The sequence below is a fragment of the Dipodomys merriami genome, unplaced genomic scaffold, assembly GCF_024711535.1.
Source record: "Dipodomys merriami isolate MVZ:Mamm:240054 unplaced genomic scaffold, mDipMer1.0.p SCAF_1, whole genome shotgun sequence".
NCBI lineage: Eukaryota > Metazoa > Chordata > Mammalia > Rodentia > Heteromyidae > Dipodomys > Dipodomys merriami.
The window spans coordinates 6,066,861-6,087,894 of record NW_027202270.1 but is presented as its reverse complement, the minus strand read 5'-3'; the positions used below and the strand labels follow the sequence as shown (position 1 = coordinate 6,087,894).

Here is a 21,034-nt window from a genome sequence, read left to right as displayed (position 1 = left end):
GATCCTTAGATTACAACCAGTTATGAATCACCAGCACCTGGCTGGGGTATTTTCATCTAAAATAAAGTACAGAATTCTTTTTTGTATTTAATTTCACCCTTTTGTGCTAAAATTCTTTTTTTTTTTTTTTTTTTGTCAGTCATGGGACTTGAACTCTGGGCCTGGACACCGTCCCAGAGCTCTTCAGCTCAAGGCTAGGCTAGTGCTCTGCTACTTGTGCCAGTGCCACTTCCAGTTTTCTGTTGGTTAATTGGTGATAAGAGTCTCATGGACTTAACTGCCCGTGCTGTGTTTGACAGGTGATCCTCAGATCTCAACCTCCTGAGTAGGTAGAATTACAGGCACCTGAATAGCTATGATTTCAGGTATGAGCCACCAGCACCTGGCCTAAATTTCTTGTTGTTCTTGTTCTTGTTGGTTGTGGGGCTTGAACTCAGGTCATGAGGTCTTTTGCTCATGGTTCTATTCAGAAATAAAGATTATTATTTTAGAGATCTATTTATATATACAATGTGTTTTAATATGTATTAGATATAGTCATACTCTCTATATTCTGTAATTTGCTTTGAACACAATATAGTTCTTATAAAATTTTAATTTTTAATTTTTAATTTTTTTTTGGTTGGTCATGGGGCTTGAATTCTGGGCTTGGATGCTCTTCAGCTCAGGGCGAGCGCTCTACCGTTTGAGCCACAGTGCCATTTCTGGTTTTCTAGTGGTTTTTATTGGAGATAAGAGTTTCACGGACTTTCCTGCCCAGGCTGGCTTTGAACTGTGATCCTCAGATCTCAGCCTCTTGAGTAGCTAGGATTACAGGCGTGAGCCACCAGTGTCCGGCTTTGTAATTCCTTTTTTACTCAGTTATTTTTACTAGACTTGCATCTTAATTAGGGGTTGTCATTTGTATTTCTTGTTTTTTTTTTTGTTGTTGTTGTTGGTTGTGAGGCTTGAACTCTAGGCCTGGGCACTGTCCCTCAGCTCTTCAGCTCAAGGTTACCTCTCTGCCACTTGAGCCACAGTGCCACTTCCAGCTTTTTCTGTTTATATGGTGCTGAGGAATCAAACCCAGGCCCTCATGCATGCAAGGCAAGCATTCTACCACTGAGCTACCTTCCCAGCTCATATTCCTTGTTCTTAATGGGTCTGGCTAGATGCCTTAACAGATAATAGGATTAGCTATTGCCAGATAATGTTACTAGCATTTATCAGATTTTTATATTGAAACAAAATATTTTAGTATAGGATTTTCTTTAGAATGCCTAATCTTAGATATTTCTGTACGTGAAGTGTATTATAGAAAATGTAGGGCCAAGTCCTCCGTTCCTTGAGGTACCTGATAGTAATAATGACAGCTTTGAACCTTTTGTAGTTTTGTAAATAAGTCAGTTGGGAGCATGTTCCTTTTCTCTTCTCCAAAATAAATATCCTTAGTTGTAAATTTTAAAAAAGTATAAAGAAAATAAAGATGTTCCATAGCCCTTGAGTATTGGAGATCTTGCAAATTAGCTTGATCTTTAACACTTTCATGTTGTTGTGCATGTGAATATGAGTGCATATGTGCACATACGTATTTGTGTGTGTGCTAGTTCTGCATCTTGAACTCTGTGCCTTGCTCTCTGAGATTTTTTTTTTTTTTTTGGTTGTTGTTGGTGGGGCTTGAACTCTGGGCTGTCCCTGAGCTCTTCAGCTCAAGGTGAGCACTCTACTACTTGAGCCACTGCCCCACTTGTGGTTTTCTGTTGTCTAATTAGAGATGTGAGTCTCTCAGACTTTCCTGCCTGGGCTGGCTTTGAACTATGATCCCCAGATTTCAGCCTCCTAGGTAGCTAGGATTACAGTTGTGAGCCACTGGCACCTGGTTTCACTAGTATTTTTGTTGGAATTGGAGCTCTACCACTGGAGCCATGCCTCCGTTTCCAACTTTTTGCTTGTTAATTGGAGATGAGTCTTTGAATGGGATAGCTTCAAACAGCAGTCCTCAGCTCTCAGTCTCTTGAATAGCTAGAATTATTGGTGTGAGCCACCTGTAGTTGGCTTTTAACAGCATTAATTTTTTTTTTATTGTAACGGGATTTGAAATCCAGACTTCACAATTGCTTAGTAACTCTACCACTTAAGCCACAACTCTTCTCCCCTAATTTTTTCTCTTTTAAAAAGTTTTATTCTGAATGCCTATTTGTAGAAGGTAACATAATTTTACAGATCATTAGAAAAATTCAGTTCTTTTAAAAATGTTACAAAACAGTAGCCTGTGACTATACATTTACTATGTACCTTAAGACAAATAAGTTGATAGTGTGCTATAATTACACTGCAGAAAACTTTTTATTCTACCATACACAACTGACCAGGGGTAGTGCCTGAATTTATAAATGTCCATGAAACCAGCTATTTAAATGTAAATGTATTATTATTATTATTATTTTTTTTTTTGTTGCCGGTTGTGGGTCTTGAACTCGGGGCCTGGGCGCTGTCTCTAAGCTCTTCAGCTCAAGGCTAGCGCTCTACCACTTGAGCCACAGCGCCACTTCTGGCTTTTTTCTTTTTGCTTATGTGGTGCTGAGGAATCGAACCCAGGGCCTCAGGCATGCAAGGCAAGCACTCTACAACTGAGCCGCCTTCCCAGCCCCTCGTAAATGTATTATTTAGCATGGAAAAACATAAATATTCAACTGAACTTTCATGATTCATTTTCTGAATTTTTGCCTTTTTTTTTTGTTGTTGTTGTTGTTGGTCAATGGGGCCTGAACTCTGGGGCTGGGCGCTGTCCCTGAGCTCTTCAGCTCAAGGCTAGCACTCTACTACTTGAGCCACAGCCCCACTTTGGGCTTTTTCTGCTTATATGGTGCTGAGGAATAGAACCCAGGGCCTCATGCATGCAAGGCAAGCCACCTTCCCAGCCCTTGCCATCTTTTTCTTAAAAGTAATTTACATGATAATTATGGAAATAAATTTTTCTAAATATTTTAGAAAATAAATTGACATTCTTTTTTGTAGCTTTCCTAAATATGTTAATTGTGATAATTACTTACAAAGGTGGGTACCAGTGGCTCAAGTCTGTAATCCTAGCTACTCAGGAGGCTGAGATCTGAGGACTGAGGTTCAGAGGCAGCCCAGGCAGAAAAGTTTGTGAGTCTTATGTTCAATTAACCAGCAAAAGCTGGAAGTGGAGGTATGGCCCAAGTGGGAAATAAGTATTTTTGGACTAAGTTAATGGGTCCTTGGTGTTGCACAGACCATTCCAGAGGTTGGCTTCTGTGATAAAGGAATATTGTAAGCATCAACAAAAACAAGTTAAATGCAATGGATGAAATAGAAAGCTCTCGTTGGTGTTGAGTTGGGAGGTAAAAAACAGTAGATTGAGTTGGGAGGCATAGATTGTGAGTGATGGGAATCTGACATACTCAAGAGTCTTGACTGTGCATAATATGTTTTTAGAGATAGGCTGTGACCAGACTGGTATTTTAGAGAAAGAAGTTGGGGCTGCACACATGGCTCAGTTTGTAGAGTGAAAGCGTCAGGTATGGAGTTTGAGTCCTGGTCTTGTACTTTTTTTTAAACCAAAACAAAGGGGCCTGGGAAAGTGGCTCAGTGGTAGAGTGCTTGCCTTGCATGCATGAGGCCCTGGTTTCAATTCCGCAGTACTACATAAGCAGAAAATGCCGAAGTGGCGCTGTGGTTCAAGTGGTAGTGCACTAGCCTTGAGCTGAAGAGATGAGGACAGTGCCCAGCCCCAGAGTTCAGGCCCCATGACCAACAAAAAAAAAGAAAAAAGAAAAAAAAGAATAGAGAATGAAGTTGATCTTGAGGCTGAGTCAGGGAAACAAATTAGGTTTGATTCCTCCTCCTCCCCACAAAGGGTTTCACTATCTAGACCAAACAAACTGGCCTTAACTGGCTATGTAACACAAGCTGACCTCAAATTCAGTATTTTCCTCAGTGGTGGCATTATAGGCATGTACCACCCCACCCATCACTCCTAGTAAACAAGAGATGAAAGAGCTACAATTATAATGAAGTATGCAAGAAGAATCTTGGGATTTAACTGGATCTTAGGAAAAATGACTAGACGAAGGATAGAAACAGAAGGAAGGAGTTTTAGATGACGCTGGCCTTTTGAACCTGGTTGACTGATATAATGGTGAAAAATGTTTCCTTCAATACTTACTACTCCCTTTCCGTTCAGTGGGCCATTTTAGAAATTTGTGGGAGAATTTTTCATTGCTCTTAATGATATTTTCCCATTTCTAAAATGCCCTTTCTGCCACTCCACCATTTTTTTTTTTTTTTTTTTTTTGGGTCCAGTGGTGGGGCCTGAACTCTGGGCCTGGGCGCTGTCCCTCAGCTCTTCAGCTCAAGGCTAGCGCTCTACCACTTGAGCCACAGTGCCACTTCCGGCTTTTTTCTTTTTGCTTATGTGGTGCTGAGGAATTGAACTCAGGGCCTCGTGCATGCAAGGCAAGCACTCTACCACTGAGTCTCCTTCCCAGCTCCTCCACCATTTTTTTTTATTGTTATGATAAAGGTGATGTACAGAGAGCTTACAGTACAGAAGTCAGGTAATGAGTACGTTTTTGGTTGTTATTGTTGGTTGTGGAGCTTGAACTCAGCCTGGACGCTATCCCTGAGCTCTTTTGCTCAAGGCTAGTGCTCTACTTTGAGCAACAGTATCACTTCTGGTTAATTGGAGCTAAGACTCTCTTGAACTTTCCTGCTTGGGCTGCCTCATATCTCAGATCTCAGCCTCCTGAGTAGCTAGGATTTCAGGTGTGAGTCACCAGCACCTGGCATGAGTACATTTCTTTTTGAACATGTTACCCCTTCCCTCATTCTCATTTTCAATATAGTGTCTAGTGGCTACTCTACAATTTAGAGGGTAGAGTTTTCCCCATAAGATTAGTAAAGAGCACTACTATAGTTATAAAATGTTGAAAAATAGAACAGAATTTATAATATAATGTATCATGGGTGCTGTGAGGCAAGAAAGAAGAGAAATAAAGAAAAAAATGAAACAATACCAGGATAGTGCTAGAAGTGAAAGAAAAGGAGGAACTAGTTTCAAGAGAAGGCAGGCTATAAAGGCAGCACACAGTTTAGAGTCTGGTTTAAATCTTGAGTAGTTTTATAAATTGATAACCATTTTCTAAAGATCACAGGCATTTGGGGTTTGAACTGAAAACATTTGGCTACATTTCAACAACTTACTATACCTTAGAAAAGATAGTTCAAGCTGAGTCCTGGTGGTTCATGCCTCTAATCCTAGCTACTCAGGAGGCTGAGATCTGAGGATTGCAATTTGAAGCTCCAATAAACTGCTCTGACATCTCAGCCTCCTGAGTACCTAGGATATTATAGGCACGAGCCACTAGTGCCCAGCTTACTTGTGAAAGCCTTAACAGCAATATATATATATATATATATATATATATATATATATATATATATATATATACACATACATATGTGTGTATGTATAAATGGTTTATTTATTTATTTTTTTTGTCGTGGGGCCTAAACTCTGGGTCTGGGCACTGTCCCTCAACTCTTCAGCTTAAGGCTAGCATTCTACCATTTGAGCTACAGCGCCACGTCCGGCTTTTCCTGTTTAGGTGGTGCTTAGTACTCAAACCCAGGGCCTCAGGCATGCAAGGCAAGCACTCTACAACTGAGCCACCTTTCCGGCCCTAAATGGTTTAATTTTAACCTCTTCATTATATTCTTTCTTAAAAGACTTAGTCTCTATAACTTGTTCAGCTTGCGCTGAACTCCTGAAGTTCTATTCTGTTCAGCCTCTTGAACTAGTGGAGGTTCGAGCTGCTACTAAGCCTGGTAATTTTTTAACCCCTTTGAATATTTCAATGGGCTGCATGTGACTGTTAGGATTGTGCAGTGTCATATAGGAGTGGTAACTTAATGATCTTCATTGTGCCCTCCCTCACCATCTTCCCTCCTCTCTCTTCCTGTGTTTTTAATCTTTTTCTTTCCCTCGCCTTCCCTTTCTTCTTTCCTCTCCTCTTTCTCACTCTCCTTCCCTCTTTCTCCCCCCCCCCTTTTTTTTAGCATTTGGGATTATTCTGCCATTAATGAATAGCTATGTCACTTATATCCCATTGCTGTTTTTCTTCCTTTGTGTTATATAATAAATTTTCTTTTTAAAAAATAGAATCTTAGCTGGACGCCGGTGGCTCTTGCCTGTAATCCTAGCTACTCAGGAGGCTGAGATCTGAGGATTGCGGTTCAAAGCCAGCCCGGGCTGGAAAGTCCGTGAGACTCTTACCTCCAATAAACCACTTGAAAACCGGAAGTGGCGCTGTGGCTCAAGCGAGAGCGCTTGCCTTGAGCTGAAGAGTGCAGAGGCAGCACCCAGGCCCAGAGTTCAAGCCCTACAACTGATCCCTCCCCCCCAAAAAAAGAATCTTATTGTTATTATTAAGGTGTTGTATAGAGAGGGGTTACTATTTTATAAGTCAGATAGTGAGTACAATTCTTTTTGGACAGTGTCACCCCTTTCTTTGCTTCTAAGTTTTAATGCAGAATCTTCTGATTTTTTTTTGGGGGGGGGGGTCCGGTCGTAGGGCCTGAACTCTGGGCTTGGGCGCTGTCCCTCAGCTCTTCAGATCAAGGCTAGCGCTCTACCACTTGAGCTACAGCGCCACTTCTGGCTTTTTTCTTTTTCTTATGTGGTGCTGAGGAATCGAACCCAGGGCCTCATGCATGCAAGGCAAGCGCTCTACCACTGAGCCACCTTCCCAGCCCCTCTTCTGATAATTTTTGAAGGTATTTAGGCAGTAGTTAGAACCAAAATTGCCCATGTGCAGACAAGTTAGCCAGCTATACCCCAACAGTGGCAATTGTAACATGACATTTATTTAAGATACAGTCTAACCAGAAAAATTAAAATATAAAAAAGAAAATTGGTCTCTTTAAAAAAAAAATCAGTTGCTTAGAAGTGAAGAGGACACTAAGTGTCTCTCAGCTTGAGTCCAGGGTCTCACCCCAGCTCTGTGCAGGGAGGAGGTCTGATGGAAGTGTAGAAAACTCCCTGGAGTCCACTAACAGAAGGCCAGAAATTATCTTCCAGTAAGAGGACAGATAATCAAATAGTTGATTATGGAGACTAATATACCTTGATTTTCTATTTCTTCCACTCCCTCCTTCCCTTTCTCCCCTCCCCCCTTTTGGTACTGTGGCATGAATTCAGAGACCTTCTTGGTGTGTGTATATGTGTGTGTGTCTGTGTGTGTGTTTGTGTGTGTCTGTGTCTGTCTGTGTCTGTGTGTGTCTGTGTCCTGGGGCTAACTCTAGGCCTGGGCTTTTGTGTTCAAGGCTAGCGTTCTACCACTTAAGCCGTGTGTGTGTGTGTGTGTGTGTGTGTGTGTGTGTGTGTGTGCGTGCGCGTGCGTGTGCGTGTGCGCGCGCGCTAGGCCTGGGCTTTTGTGTTCAAGGCTAGCGTTCTACCACTTAAGCCGTGTGCGTGTGTGTGTGTGTGTGTGTGCGTGTGTGCGCGTGTGCGCGTGTGCGCGCGCACGCGCTAGGCCTGGGCTTTTGTGTTCAAGGCTAGCGTTCTACCACTTAAGCCGTGTGTGTGTGTGTGTGTGTGTGTGTGTGTGTGTGTGTGTGTGTGTGTGTGTGTGTGTGTGTGGCTGTGTGTGTGTGGCTGTGTGTGTGTGGCTGTGTGTGTGTATCCTGGGGCTAACTCTGGTCCTGGGCTTTTGTGCTCAAGGCTAGCATTCTATCACTTAAGCCGTCTGTCTGTCTGTCTGTCTGTCTGTCTGTCTGTCTGTCTGTCTGTCTGTCTGTCTGTCTGTCTGTCTGTCTCTCTCTCTCTCTCTCTCTCTCTCTCTGTCTCTGTTTCTCTCCTGTGAGTTTAGCTTTTTTGCTTAACTGGCTTTCTAATTAAGCCACTTAAGCCATCTACTTAAGGAATCACTTTGGAATTTTTGGTGATTAATTGGACATACCAGTCTCATGGATTTGCTGGCCTGGGCTGGCTTTGAATCTTTATCTTCAGATCTCATTCTCCTGAATAAATAGAACTACAGGTGTGAGCTACTACTATTGGTTAGCTCTTTCCTTTTTAAAGAGCATTGTATATACTAGGCAGGTACATGCCACTATACCTGGTTTATTGTTACTTCTGAAATGTTACTTTTGAAATGCATTGGCTTTATCATTTTAACTTGACCCAAGGTAATTTTTTAAAGCATCTCCAGTGTACAAATTGCTAACCAGGAAGTGAGGAAGAGGTCGAGCAGATGCTGTTGAGATATGTGAGGAGGTCCTTACTAATAAAACGGTGCATGCCTATAATTTCAGAGGGGAGGTGGATACTGGAGAATCTCCAGTTAGATGCCAAGAATCCTTGTCTCTCAGGGTAACATGGGCTATTCCAAGTCAGTAAGAGAAACGTAAATGTGTTTTATTCGTGTCTATTGCTCTAAAGCTAATAGAGAAAAATCTTTAATTTGTCTGCTTCTGCTTGCTTCACTAGTTGACTCTATATCTTATATATATATATTTTGGTCGTGAGGCCTGAACTCTGAGCCTGGATATGTTCCTTAATTCTTCAGCTCAAGGCGAGCACTCTACCATTTGAGCCACAGGGCTATTTCTGGCTTTTTTCTGCTTATGTAGTGCTGGGGAATTGAACCCAGGGCCTCATGCTTGCAAGGCAAGCACTTTACCACTGAGCCACCTTCCCAGACCCTGACTCTGTATCTTGTTGCCTCAGATAAATAAGAGAAAATGATTAGTTTGGAGAGTAGGGTAGATTTAATTTCACTTTGCTTGCTGTATTGCTATAAATAGGAATTTAAAAAATCTCGTTCTTGGGGCTAGGAAGGTGGCTCAGTGGTAGAGCGCTTGCCTTGCATGCCTGAGGCCCTGGGTTCTATTCCTCAGCACCACATAAGCAAAAAGAAAAAAGCCGGAAATGGCGCTGTGGCTCAAGTGGTAGAGTGCTAGCCTTGAGCTGAAGAGCTGAGGGACAGCGCCCAGGCCCAGAGTTCAGGCCCCACTACCGGACCCCCAAAAAAAAAATAAATAAATCTCATTCTTAGGATTTCAGTTGAGAGAAAATAAAGCACTAACAACATACTCTGTTGTACATTCTGGCTTGAAATTTGCACTTCATCTTGACTAATTGTATGGAGCTATTTTTCTCTTCAACAGGTTTCTTCACATATAGAATTCTTTGTAAAAATACGGAGAAGAATGGCAGCAGAAACTCAGACACTGAACTTTGGGCCTGAATGGTGAGTTTTAAGTCTCATCCTATTTGATAATGCAGTATGTAGTAAGTTAATAATACGGGTACTGGGTAGTCTATAAATGTACATGTTTTTGAAATTTTGCTTTATGTGCCTAGTTCAAAATAACATGGCTAGGTCAGTAATAAAATTATATTTGGTAAATGACTATATTCTATTATTTTATTGATTTTTTTTTTCTTGGTCTGGTTATGTGTTGGTAATGGAATTAAAACTCACCATAATCCACCATCCTAGAACATTGTTTATGTTTTAAGTCTTTGTCTAGGTAAATATAAGTTTATATAAATAAAATTGTAACATTTTAATATCCATGTTTTCTGCTACAATTCTGTTTTGTAATTGCTATTCATAGACTTGTTTGAAAAAATAGTTTTAATTGAAGTGTTATTTAAATTTTATTTTATTGGTGGGCTAGACAGGTGGTCCAGAATTATACTGGCTGTTAGCAGTAGCCCAGCTAGAATTGAGTTAGCACTTGCCATAATAACAATTAATTGACCTTTGAGTCTCTTACAGATTGTTTGGACCCGAATATGGAATTCTCATGGAATTTTGAGATCCATCACATTGTAGTGTGACTTTCCCCCCCTCTTCTTCCTTTTCCCCAAAAGTTGATGATTGAAGATCCTCTCTTCAGTGGCGTGAATAATGATAGTTACTTTTTCCATTCATACTTCGAACAACCCCTTGGGTAATGTCAGAGACAGTATTTATAGTTGATGAGCTGGATTAGTGCCTTAAACATTCATGATTATTGAGGTGTGAAGGCAATTTGATAAGACTTTCTGTAGTAGTTCCTGATTTGAGGATTCTTATGCAAACTTACCCAGTGATATACATTTCCTTTTTTATGTATTTCCTAGATTTCCCTAACCTTTCTAGCTAACATTTAGAGACTGAGGAGAAATTACTATTTGAGGGTTGATGCAACTTCTGTAGTTTGAGTTTATTTTAAAAAATACTGACCCAAGTGATGCTGCACTTGTATTAGTACTTTCTATTTTAGAGAGCATTTTACTACCAAATTAATATTTACAAAAATCAAAAATTATAAGTAATAGAGAAGGTATAGCCAAAATTTCACCATCTGTGGTAATCTCTGTAAATATTTTGGTGTATCTTTCCAGGTGGTTCTATGTATCTACTTGTATATATATGTACACTTATTTTCACAGAAATGGGATCATACTGTAACTCAATTTTGTAACTTAAAAAAAAATCTAAATCAAAGCCATCATTTTTAAAAATCAATAAATATTTCTGTTCTGTTAAATAGTTTCATTGTATGGATGTACTATCATTTATTTAACTAGTCCTCCAGATATAGTACGTAGAGATTGTTGTCAGTTTTTCATTATTATAAAAATATTTTAATGAGCTTTTTTAATAGTTGAATCTTCATTCACGCCTTACTTATTTTACCAGGTGGATTTAAATTCATGTAGTTCACTTTGCAAAGCACTTCATGTGCAGCTCTTCTGCTGTTACTTGAATTTATAATTCTTGTATTCATTTATAAACCTTATGTCTTTTTCTTTACAAATACATAGTAAAAATCTATTAAAGTGTCTTGTCAATAGGTAAAAATAGCAACACCAGAAATTAAGAAAAACAAAACAAATTGGTAATACTTGTTATTTGACATTTAGCTTGATGTTTTACATCATAGGTTGCCAAACTGCAGTCCATGGGACTGTAAGTAAAGCTTTTGTAAAATTTTGTGAAGTGTTAATGGAAGGCAGCCATTCCCATTTGTTTGTATCTTACCTGGTTACTTTTATGCTACTTTGACAGGTCTAGTAGTTACACTAGCTTCTCAGGGCTTAAGTAATTTCTCTGACCCTAAACAGAATAATTTGGCTGGCTCCTGCCCTACAGCATGCATTCCTAAACAGCAAATCATTTCTAGGCATTTCTGTGTCTTTGAACCATCTGTCAGTAGTCTCTTACACACCCTCATTTTCATTGGTTCTCTGAAGTTTTGTTTGATGGTATTTTGTTTGATCAGCCTAGTGTTTTAGGCAAAATTTGAATTGAGATAGTTTTAGCAGTGGGCAGTAACTGATCCCTTCCTAAAGCCAGTAGTGTTACCTGGTTTTACCTCTGTTACCCTGCAAGTTTACCCTAAGTCACAGAAATTGCTAATAAACTGAGGAATGAAGGTATAAGTGGGCACTGCTTTATTGGTATCATGTATCAAAATTCCTTGAAGCTCTTAAAGCGTTGACCCTGAGCTAGAAAGCACAGTATGATAGGGACTATTGCCATGTTTTTCTACATGTAATCGTTCATTATGGATCTGAGGGAAGTATCAAGGATTTCAATGATTGCATTGAATTGAATGTGTATCTCTGAATGATACAGAAACATGTAGTGATCTTCTTTCCAGGAAGGTCATCATTTTTGTAATGAACAATGTAAAATATGTTTAATGAGAGATTGATAAAATAAAGAGATTTATTTGTATGTGGGGGCAGTTGTGAAGATGGGAAAACACTGAAACTTGTGGTGGGGCTAGAACACACCTGTAGGTTTAGACCTGACAATCGATAAAATTACTAGGCTACAGATTATATTTGGATAAAGAAATTTTTACAGAACCATCAAAACAACTTAAAAGGATGTGATAGATTTAATGGAGAAGTAAATCACTCCTAGGTATGAATTAGTCACTTTTTACAGCCTTTCTTAAGTGCTATTACCATAGAACTTCCTGACCATCTGTACAACTTGTCCTGTGTCCCTCTTACTCCCTATCTCTCATAACTCCTTCAGTGGTCTGTAGAAAATGTTACATGCCAAATACCCTGTGCACATATTTTCTTTATTATTGATAGCTCATCCTCTACTCCCACTAGACTGTGAGCTCCAATGAGGGCAGGTATCTGGACTGGATTTTTGTATAGCTTGTTCGTTACTGTATCTCCAGTGCCTGGCACATAGTTAGGCACTCAATAAATGTTTATTAAATGAATAAGTGAATTGTTGGAAAGTAAACTTGTTTTTAATGTTTTGCTATTGTAAGTGATATGTATATATACGACTCTGAATGGTTTGTTTGTATTTGGGTCCTTTCCTTGAAAAAAATTTCTTGGAGGTAGAATTGTTAAATCAAAACTTCCATTTTACGGTTTTTGGAAGATAATGTGCAGACTGGCCACCAAAAAGATTGTATGAACCTGATTTCCATCCTGTGTATTTACTTTATGTTTGATGAAACACTTAAGTGCTTATTAATGGAACTTTTTTTTTTGTATGTGCTTATGGATCTTACATTGTTATTTACAGTAACAAATCTACCCATTCTGATAATCGGGGAGGAAATTACAGTAGTACAGAAGAAAAAACATCCAAATTATCCTTAATACTATATCCCAAGAGCCTTTGCTAGGGTTTTGGTTTTTATCCTTCATCTTGTTTCTTTGCAAATGTGTACTTCAAGGCATACAAGAAACCAACAATGGCTCTTGTTTAATACGTTTTGTTGTTGTTGTTGTTGTTTGTTTGTTTTTTTTGGGTCTAGTTGTGGGCCTGAACTCTGGGCCTGGGTGCTGTCTCTCAGCTCTTCAGCTCAAGGCCAGCGCTCTACCACTTGAGCCACAGCGCCACTTCTGGCTTTTTTCTTTTTGCTTATGTGGTGCTGAGGAATCGAACCCAGGGCCTCATGCGTGCAAGGTAAGCGCTCTACCACTGAGCCACCTTCCCAGCCCCAATACTGGCTTTTTTTTGAGAATCAGAAGCCTCAATTTTAGTCTCGATGAGGACTTTTGAGATATGGTGGTGCTGTGTAGCTTAGGCTGGCCTAAAACTCGCTGCTCCAGCCTCAGCCTCTGAATGCTGAGATTACAGACATATACCACGATGTCTGGCCTAGACAAAGACTTAATTGTAGGGAGCATTATTATAGTGACCTGGCTACAAAGGATGCTTCTTTGAGGTGGTTTCTTGTATCACATATCCATGGTCTTCAGGAATTCTTCCCAGATCTTTTCTTGTCAAAAAGAGGGACTTAACTCTATTTTCCCCAGAGCACTTAGTTTATACCTCTGTTAAAATGGTCACCTTTTTGTGGTTTATCTCATTTGTATATGTGTTTACTTTAGGAAAGCTACACTGTAAAAAAACGAAAACATAGTATTTCCCCATTTAGTAAGTTGGTGGTTTATTTTAGTGCTTTAGTCAGAAGTAGACACACTAAATTTTGTTGAATGAAGGCCTTTGGGAGAGTGTGTTGGGGATAAGATCATGTAAACCTGAGATTGCTAGCTTACTGTCTGGGATTTTTGTGGAGAAAATGGAGAAGTTTTGGAGCATAGAACACATTATAATTCTTAGTTTACAAAAGAGGTGAGAGGGTAGTAAGCTTAAAGAGGCAGTAAAGAGTATGTTTTAGAAGAGCATATTAAGACTGGTTCAGAAAAACATTTTACCAAATGCTTGCTACATTCTGTATCAATATTTAGATCCCAGTCTCACTCTGTCTTGCATGCTCCTTCCACTTCTCTGTTCTTCCCATTTAAGCTTTCTTCTCCCTAGCATCTGTCCTCTGCATTGTTGAAAAGAAAGTTTGGAAAATGTTTCTACAGCAAAAAGGGCATGTTTAAAGACGTATTATCAAGAAGCTGCAGATGTAAAAGGACTCAGATGTTTGCCTTTACTGTAATATGAAGTGTGGGAGAAATATGTTTGGGGGCTGGCCTTTATGTGAAGAATCTTCGAGTTTTATTTGGTCATGGTGTGTTGGGGAAGGATTAGAGTTTTCAGGTTTGCATTTTAAATAAGTAATTTGTTGTAATGTGAAGATAGACTAAGACTAGTTATATCATCGAGGATACTGTTACAGAAATAAAAGCATAGCAACAATTAGGTCACTAGATAAGGAGATGGCTTGAGATTTGGGATTCAGTAAAATGGGAATGGGAACGGGAGAAGTGAAGGCCGAATCCCAGACTCTTTAATTTAGTGGTTGATAGATGGTAGTGTCCTTCCCTCTGGAAATAAAAGCAGTAGAGTTTGGAATGAATAGACTGATGAGAACAAGATTTGGGACATTTGGGGCTTGATGGACCTGTCACTGTGTGAAGAGTCAGCTGGATTTGAGAATCATGAGTTTATACAGAAGCATTGTTTGTGGTGTTGTTGTGTTTTGTTTTGCTGTTCATGGAGCTTGAACTCAGATGCTTTCCACAAGCTTCTATTTGCTCAAGGCTAGCGCTCTATAATTTGAGCCACAGCTCCACTTCTGGCATTTTCTGAGTAGCCTATTGGAGATAAGAGTCTCATGGACATTTCTGCCTGGGTTGGCGTCAAATTGTGATCCTCAGATCCCAGCCTCCTGAGTAGCTAGGATTACTGGTGTGAGCCATTGTTGTCCAACTTCCTTTAGCCTTTTTGCTGAAGGCTAGCACTTATCACTTGAACCAAAGCTTCACTTCTGGCTATTTGTTGGCTAATTGGAGATAAAGAGTCCTGCCTGGGATGGTTTTGACCTCAATCCTCAGATCTCAGGCTTCTTAGTAGCATGAGCCACTAGTACTAGACCCAAATTACTTAAGCTGAAGTTTGTGGCTTGAGCAGCACTTAAGTGAAAGTTTGAGACCCATCGTGAGGTTTTAAGAGTCTTAGTGGTACCATTCATTACTACTAAAAAGTGGAACGGAGCCTTCTGGGTTAGCAGATTTCAGTGCAGGCCAGGGAGATGATGACCATGAAGATAGAAAAATTCTCTTGATTTTTCTGTGTTAAGGTTATTAATGTTAAGGTTATTAATCACTTTGCAGAGTAGTGAATATCAGGTAACACTGGGTTTGAAGTGACAGGAAAATGAGGATGTAAAAATAATTTCATAATGAAGAGGAGAGTTGAGCATAGCTAGAAGTAGAATGCTGCACTAAACAAGTTACTGAAGTGTGTTTAGAAATGGAGGGCAAAGTATATGGTAAGGGAATGAATGTTTAGAAGAGAAGGTTGTATGAAGGAGGTAACGATCACTGATGGGCTTTCAGCTTTCCTAAGTATCTGTAGGGTGAGGGTCTTTGAGTAGAATTTGTTGCCTGTTGAGTCAGCACACCCATCATTCTAACACAGGCAGTCCTCTTCTTAATTGGCTCAGTTTCTTCATAGAAGTAGGAGAAATCTCTGATCATGTTACTCAGTAGATCTGGTGCTTGTAGAAAGTGTTCAGTCCTGAATAGCCATTGGGAGTCTGGGGCCAGTTTAAAACCTTAATGTGAGGAGTAGTTCCAGAAAATGATGATACTATGTCATGGAAAGGAGTTTCTGTAAAGATATAATAGCTGTTTGCCAAGACTAGAATGATTTTCATCTGAGAGAGGACTGAGCTAGGCCCTTCAGTAGTAGAAAGTATGGAGAAGCATATTGGCTGAGCATAAAGAAGATACTTTATAATTTCTAATAAAAATACAGGAACATTTTCAAGTTAATGTTTGACAATCTGTGGCTCTTCTAAATATAGTAGTGTTGAGACCTTGTTGTTGGAATGGTCAGTTCTTTTAGTCATAAAAACCCAGATTTGAATCTTAGTTTTTGGGGCATGACTAGGCAAGTTGTTTATTAACCCCTCAGCTTCTGCTTTTTCTCTTTGCTTTTCTTTCTCCTTTCCTTTTCTCTTCCCCTTTCCTTTCTTTCGTGTGTGTGTGTGTGTGTGTGTGTGTGTGTGTGTGTGTGTGTGTGTGTGTGTGTGTGTGTGTGTGTGCGCGCGTGCACGTGCGTGCGTGTGCGCTCACATATAGATCTGTGATTTGGAGATTGATACCAGGAGATTGAACCACTCAGCTACCTTTCCAGCCCTTGAAACTTCACTTTTCATGTCTGTTATATTGGAGTTTTTATGAAACTTAAGTGAGATGAATCGAGCTAATGTGTGTAATATTCCCAGCTTAAGTTCTTAGGAGATGTCAATTCCACTTTTTCAGAAAAGAGCCTAACTTTACAGGATTGATGGGAAGCAGTTTCCTGGAAGATTCTTCAGCAGTGGTTGGATAGCTCAACCTATTGTTTTGTTTTCTGGTTGTTGAACTTGTTTTAATGTGTAAACTTAGGAGTCATTTGAAATGATCAACCCAGTAGTAATGAGCACTTCTAACACTCATAACATGATCTTTGTGTATACTAGAGAGAATCAGGGCTCCTTAGAAAAATGGTGGATTCCAGATATGAGGCAAGAAATAAGATAACCTGGAACAGTTTGGCATACCAAAATAAAGATGATGCCTAAGACAACTAGGATCATGTGAAAAGGACCAGGAGCCAGTCCAGGCTTCCTCTAGTCAAAGATGAGACAATTTCAAGATTGTTAGGAATAACTGCAGTGGATTGTACTATTAAAGGATGCTAGTGAGCCAAGCTACTATTTTGAAAACAAATAAATAACAGGCTATTTTCCTTCCTTTCCTGTATAAACTGTATCACTGGGTAACTGTACCAAATAGTTTAAGAGGTAAGTTTCTCTTTGCAGAAATGTTCCAGCAAATAAAAAGGAATGATAGAATAGAAACACTTTACAACCACTTTAGTGAACTTAGGGATCCAAGCATTGATCATCAGTAGCTAGTGGTATCACAGAACAGCCAAGCACTCTGTGCCTTTGATGGAATAATACACCACTATCCGGGAAGTATTCTTAACCCACATCTCATCAAGAATCTATACCCAGTTGCCAGTTTTTTTTTTTTTTTTTTTGGTCGGTCATGGGGCTTGAACTCGGCCTGGGCGCTGTCCCTCAGCTCTTCAGCTCAAGGCGAGCGCTCTACCACTTGAGCTACAGCGCCACTTCCGGTTTTCTGGTGGTTTATTGGAGATAGGAGTCTCACGGTCTCTCCTGCCCTGGCTGGCTTTGAACCGTGATCCTCAGATCTCAGCCTCCTGAGTAGCTAGGATTACAGGCGTGAGCCACCAGCGCCTGGCCCCAGTTGCCAATTTGCATGAAATGCAGAAGATACAGAAACATTTTAAGTTACACTATGATAAAACCAGCAAATCCAGACTTCTAAAAATGTCCATGTTAGTGATAATATTATGTACTGGTGTAATATTAAGCCAAAAATTTCCTTCAAAATAGTATCAAGAGAGGGTTAGCTGGGGCGCTAAAAAGAGCTACATTGCCACAGATTGCTGATTTGGGGGCTGAATGATCTGTATATGAGTTTCTTAATGTTCTTTTTATATAAGTAATATAATTGTTTGTAATATGCTAAAATTGCAGATCTAGAAGATAAATTGGAAAAATCTATAGCCTCAGTTATGTATTTTTTTTGTTGTTGTTGTTGTTGGTTGTGGGGCTTGAACTCAGCCTAGGCACTGTCCCTCAGCTCTTCAGCCCAAGGCAAATGCTCTTCCATTTGAGCCACAGCGCCACTTCCGTTTTTCTGAATGGTTTATTGGAGATAAGAGTTTCACGAACTTTCCTGCCTGGGTAGCTTTGAACCGAGATCCTCAGATCTCAGCATCCTGAGTAGCTAGGATTATAGACATGAGCCAGCGGCATCTGGCTACTTACATATATTCTTACACATTATTATATTAGTCACTTACCATTTTTTATAATAATCTGCAGATATTTACTGTGCTTTAGCTGCCTTCCTATTACATTTTTATTTTGTGTTGGGACTTGAACTTAGGGCTTCAAGCTCTTGCTTGGCTTTTTTACTCACAATTAGTTTGCTACCACTTGAGCTACACTACCAGTCCATCATTTTGCTAGTTAATTGAAGGTAAGTTTTTCATATTGTCTGCCAATGTGGGCTTCAGACCTTGATTCTCAGATCTTTGCCTCCTGAGAAGCAATCATATAAGCACCAACCATTGTGCCTGCCCATACCAGCTTTTTTGTGTGTAACCATTTAATACATCATTCCTATCTTCTTGTTTTTATGAGTAAAACTATAGCAGTTTGGGATACATATTTTAGTGCTTTTATTGAATTTTCCCTAGAAAATTCCCTAGGCTTATGGGAAAATTCAGTGCATCAGAATTAAGCTGAGTACAACTGAATTAAGGTTCAGTGGTCTCTGTTAGCCTTGGTATTAAAGAAATTCCAGCAGCCCTAGACTATTAGCTAATCTCAGTATTAGTTTTTCTAGTATTAGTTCTATGGTATAGTCCTGCAAGTAGGCTTCTTTTTTTTTTCTGCTTTTTTCTTTTAAAAACACCACCCCCCTTTTTGTTGGTAGTAATAGAGTTGGAGCCCAGATCTTTGTTTCTGCCAGATACGCATAAAATTAAAGGAGCCCAGGCACTGTGACTCACACTTTAATCCTAGCTACTCAGGAGGCTGATATGTGAGGATCATGGTTTGAAGCCAGTCGAGGCAGAAAAGTCCATGAGATTATCTCCAATTAACTACCAAAAAGCTGGAAGTGGAGTTGTGACTTAAGTGGTAGAACACTAGCCTTTAGCAAAAATCTAAGAGCCAGTGCCCAAGTCTTTTTTTTTGGGTCCGGTTGTGGGGCCTGAACTCTGGGCCTGGGTGCTGTCCCTCAGCTCTTCAGCTCAAGGCTAGCACTCTACCACTTGAGCCACAGTGCCACTTCCGGCTTTTTTCTTTTTTGCTTATGTGATGCTGAGGAATCGAGCCCAGGGCCTCAGGCATGCAAGGCAAGTGCTCTACCACTGAGCCACCTTCCCAGCCCCAGTGCCCAAGTCTTGAATTCAGCCCCAAGACTGGAACCAGACAGGTGCTGGTGGCTCAGACCTGTAATCCAAGCTACTTAGGATTCTGAGATCTAAGCATTGTGGTTTGAAGTCAGTCTGGGCAGTAAAGTCCCTGAGATTTATCTCTAATTAACCACCAGAAAATCTGGCAGTGGAGCTATTAAGGTTCAAGTAGAGTCAGAAAAGCTCAGGACAGTGCCTAGGCCCTGAGTTCCAAGTCCCAGGACTGGCATACATAGAGAATAGTCCCTTTATCCCCATTTCTGTTCTTGAATGCGTCTTGTTAGCTTGGAGTACATTTAAAGTTTTTTCTTGTGCGTAATAAATAATTATTTTTGTCCCATACTTTATTGACTTTAATTCTTTACACTGATTATTGATTTTTATTAAAATAGATTATGAAATAATACAAACAAAATTATATAACACCTGCATAGTCATTACCAAGCTGAACAAAGTATTATAGATACAATTAAAGTTCTTTTTATACTTGCTCTTGGGGATGATATAACCCTATCCTTTAATGATGTATTTATTATTCCATGATTCATTCTGCTTTTACCATCTTTTGTATGTCTATAAAGAATTCAAACCTATTTGTGATTTATACATTTCGTTATCTATGCTATAAGCTTTTAAATTTTGCTTATTTTATGTGATTATATATTACCAAATAGCCAAATAGCTTTTATGTAACTACCAAATTATTTTTTGAAGTAAGTGAGCCCATTTATAACATAAATACTACATTAGAGTTTTCATTGTTTTACATCCTTACTGATGAGCAGTATTGTTAATACTTTTTATTAGTCTCATAGGTAAAAAGTGGCACCTCACTTTTTTTATTCTTGCCAGTGTTGGTGCTTGAACTCAGGGCCTGGGTGGTGTTCCAGAGCTGCTTTTGCTCAAGGCTAGCATTCTACCACTTGAGCCACAGTGCCACTTCTGGCTTTTTCTGTTTATGTGGTACTGAGGAATGGTACCCAGGGCTTCATGCGTGCTAGGCAAGCACTACTACAAAGCCAGGGGAATGTCCCTGAGCTCTTTTTGCTCAAGGCTCACACTTTACCCCTTGAGCCACAGCACCACTTCCAGATTTTTCTGTGATTAATTGGAGATAGGAGTTTTAATAGACTTTACTGCCTGGGCTGGCTTTGAACTGCGATCCTCAGATCTCAGCCTCCTGAGTAGCTAGGATTATAGGCATGAACCACTGGTACCTGGTGTACTTTTCTATAATTTGATACAAAAAACATCCCTTCCCTAACTCCCAAGCCTTCAAGGATATACTATGATACATTAAGTGGTGAGATTGCCACATGGTTGTGTACCATGCAGTGAACTTGTCATATAGTGTGCTATTAGAAGAAAAATCTTTACTCCCTTAAGATAATGGGGCTCTTCCTAATTTTTCTCAAGAACTAAAACAGATTTTTCTTACAGTATATGAGAAATTCATAGTGCTACAATATCTGCTGCTTTATATTGTTTTCTTTCCTATTCTAGGCTCCGAGCTCTGTCCAGTGGTGGGAGTATCACATCCCCTCCTCTTTCTCCAGCACTGCCGAAGTATAAATTAGCTGATTATCGCTATGGCAGAGAAGAAATGTTAGCACTTTTCCTTAAAGACAACAAGGTAAAAAAATAGGAAAAGAAGTCAGAATTTTGGCTGAGACTTTAGAGTGATATTTACAATGATATATTAATAAAATGAATATATATCTCAAATGTATCTTTTGTCTATATGTTGATTTATGTTTTCTTTTCCTCTACCTTTTTCCTGTACTGAAGCATAACTGTAGTTAACAGTGGGTGTAAGTGTAATGCCTTCTCCTTAAAGAAAACTGATGATGTCATTATAGAAGCAGTTGGCTTCCTGGCAACAGGACAGTCATCACTTCATTTCATCCTGCCCTTCTTCTGATTTCTCTGTCCCAGTTTGATAGCTGACAAATGAAGAATTTCTTTTTTTCCTCTTCTTTTTTCTTTTTTCTTTTGGTGTGTGTGCCAGTTGTACATAAGGTCTGGGCACTGTCCCTGAGCTTTTTTGCTCAAGGTTAGTGCTCTACCACTTAAGCCATAGGCCTACT

General features: G+C 39.6%; 1 protein-coding gene across 3 annotated transcripts in view; it reads left to right on the top strand.

The window, feature by feature from the left end:
- The window catches only part of Gigyf2 (GRB10 interacting GYF protein 2), a 150,445-nt gene that overhangs the window by 21,054 nt on the left and 108,357 nt on the right, over nucleotides 1–21,034 (top strand). For all 3 annotated transcript variants that reach the window (XM_070014782.1, XM_070014763.1, XM_070014773.1), the window contains 2 exons: nucleotides 9,172–9,254; nucleotides 20,451–20,580. In XM_070014782.1, coding sequence (XP_069870883.1) covers nucleotides 9,214–9,254; nucleotides 20,451–20,580 — 171 coding nt within the window. In that variant the 5' untranslated portion in view covers nucleotides 9,172–9,213. The remainder of the gene's footprint in view (nucleotides 1–9,171; nucleotides 9,255–20,450; nucleotides 20,581–21,034) is intronic.